We start from the raw sequence: 2,478 nt of genomic DNA, 5'->3' as shown, positions 1-2,478 counted from the left end.
TGAAAGTACAACATAGAGAAATTCAATAATGTTGTACAATAAATGTAATACTTATAGACAGTGTGTGCAGTAATCGTTGTTTTGCTGCAGGCAGTGTCCAAGTAAAAAAGCATGCCAATAGCGTGGAGAATGAAGATATACAGCTTATGTCTGCAGAGTCAGCCAGGTCAGGGTGGCCTGAAATCATTCCGCCTCCTTGTCTGACTGTTGAACGTCAGCTATATCTTTTCAAAAAAATCAGAGAGTTATGTGATGAGAGCAAAAGAGATATTGTGTGCCCAGCGCCTATTCAACAGCCATCACAGCTCAATACGTCAGCTCAATACATCACAGCTCAACCGCCGCAGAAACCAAAAAGACTACTAAAAAGTCTACTAAGGCTAGCTCTATCGCCCCGATACGGAAGCGTAAACGTCAATCATAGACAGTGTAATGTACCAATGTTTGTAGTCTCTGATTATTCATGATCATCACACCTGTATGTCAGCTGATGCAACACATTATGTGAATCAACAGTTTTTACAAGCTAGTGCAGAAATGTTTCCTTGTTATGCTTTCAGTGTGGCAATCTATAATATTGTTTATCTTATTGTGTGTCGTCTGATTCATTGCTGACTTGTTTGTGACAAAATCTTTCAGTGAAATAAATTAGTCTAGTCTAGCACAGCAAACAGTCAAGAAGCTCCCTGTGCACTTCTAATGATAATTAACGTATAAATGAATACATTAAATTGGCGACGAAGGAAAAAGTTTCTACGCTAGACTGGTAAAAATGGCAGCAACAGGTGCAACCACAGCGTCAGCGGTTCCGGTGTTTGGTGGGAAGGTGGAGACGTATTTGGAAAAATTGGACAGTTATTATGCGTTTCATGGAACCAAACCGGACAAGAAAAAACATGTGCTCATCATGGGACTGTCAGAAGAGCAATATGAAACGCTGGCCTGCCTAACTGCACCAAGGAAGCCAAAAGAAGTGGATGCAGAGGATTTAATTGAGCTGCTGCGAAGGCATTATGGAGCAACAATGAACAAGATGATGGAGCGGGCGAAATTCAGAGAGGTGAAAAGAAGTCCATCAGAGTCAGTTTCAGAGTTTGTGCTGAAACTACGATCTCAAGCTCGAACGTGTGAGTTTCAGGCTAATTTGGAAGAAAATCTGCTAGAACAATTCCGGATAGGTGTCAATAGTAAGACAGTTCGGGACAGGATTTCAGCAATGCCAGCTGACAGACAAGCAGACCTTTCCGAAGTGGTAGCCATAGCTCGACAAGTGGAGATTGAGGAGAAATTAGACTCGATGAGTGTCACCACCCCACCTGCAGTCGATGTCTCAGCTGTAAGGAAGCAAAGGAGGCATGGTAAGAAATCGTCTACTCCTAGTTCTACTGTTAAGAAGAAAGCATGTTTCCGGTGTATGAGCGAGAAACATCTTAGCAGCAGTACAGATTGTCCAGCCCTGCACCGTAACTGTAACACATGCCACAAAAAAGGATACTTTGCGGGATCTAAATTCTGTAATGGAAAACCCAAAAGGTCTACTACCGTGTCCGCAGTAAACAACCCCGAGTCAAGCGATAGCGATATGTATGCCATTCAGCATATTAGAAGTAAGATGCCTAGATGCTACATCAACATTATGAGTGAGAGAATTCCATTCATTCTTGATACTGGAGCCTGCAGCAATATTATTGGTGTTGACACTTATAATAAGCTGAAGTCCAAGCATAGCATCTCACTGCAAGCTGTCAATGATGATGACAATCTTTTTGGCTATGGCAGCAAGAGAAAATTAGATTTGTGTGGGTCATTCAGTGCTATTGTTCAATGTGGTCATAAAACGGCACGTGCTATTTTCTATGTTTACAATGGTGTGGCTAAATGCTTGTTATCACATGAAACAGCTGTTAGTCTGTCTTTAGTGTCATATAGTGATAATGTTTTGTGTAACATTTTGCCTGGCAATTCTGATGACATAATTAAAAGTTTTCCGACAGTTTTCCAAGGTTTGGGTAAGCTGGTAGGATATCAGGTCAAATTCCACATAGACCCTACAGTAGAGCCAGTAGCTCAACCTCTTAGGAGAACTCCTTTTGGAGTCAGGGAGGGGTTACGTAGGAAATTAGATGCTATGGTGGGTGAGGATGTCATAGAGCAGGTTGTGGGTGTCCCGTCCCGATGGAGCAGTCCCCTGGTGTGTGTACCTAAAGACAATGGTGACATTAGGGTAACGGTTGACATGCGAAGGGCAAATAAGGCAATTACTCGTGAACGCCACCCCATTCCCACAATCAAGGAAATGCTTGCTAATTTAGAGGGAGGGAAGGTTTTCTCTCGCTTAGATATGAATCAGGGATTTAATCAGGTAGAATTGGAGAAAGAATCAAGGGATATTACCACTTTGTCCACTCCATTTGGCCTGTATCGTTACAAGCAGTTGACAATGGGAGTCAATGCTAGCCCGGAATGTTTTCAGTATAT

At 42.3% G+C, this 2,478-nt stretch overlaps 1 protein-coding gene across 1 annotated transcript; it reads left to right on the top strand.

The window, feature by feature from the left end:
- The first annotated feature begins 772 nt into the window (after positions 1-772).
- On the top strand, positions 773-1,605 carry LOC137397363 (uncharacterized). The gene is made up of 2 exons (XM_068083651.1): positions 773-1,514; positions 1,598-1,605. Exons 1-2 carry the CDS (start codon positions 773-775, stop codon positions 1,603-1,605), a joined length of 750 nt encoding a protein of 249 aa, XP_067939752.1.
- Positions 1,606-2,478: the final 873 nt, after the last annotated feature.

The sequence above is a fragment of the Watersipora subatra genome, chromosome 5, assembly GCF_963576615.1.
Source record: "Watersipora subatra chromosome 5, tzWatSuba1.1, whole genome shotgun sequence".
In the NCBI taxonomy this organism is placed as follows: domain Eukaryota; kingdom Metazoa; phylum Bryozoa; class Gymnolaemata; order Cheilostomatida; family Watersiporidae; genus Watersipora; species Watersipora subatra.
Note: the sequence above shows the minus strand (reverse complement) of the source record. Positions and strands in the feature narration are given on the sequence as shown.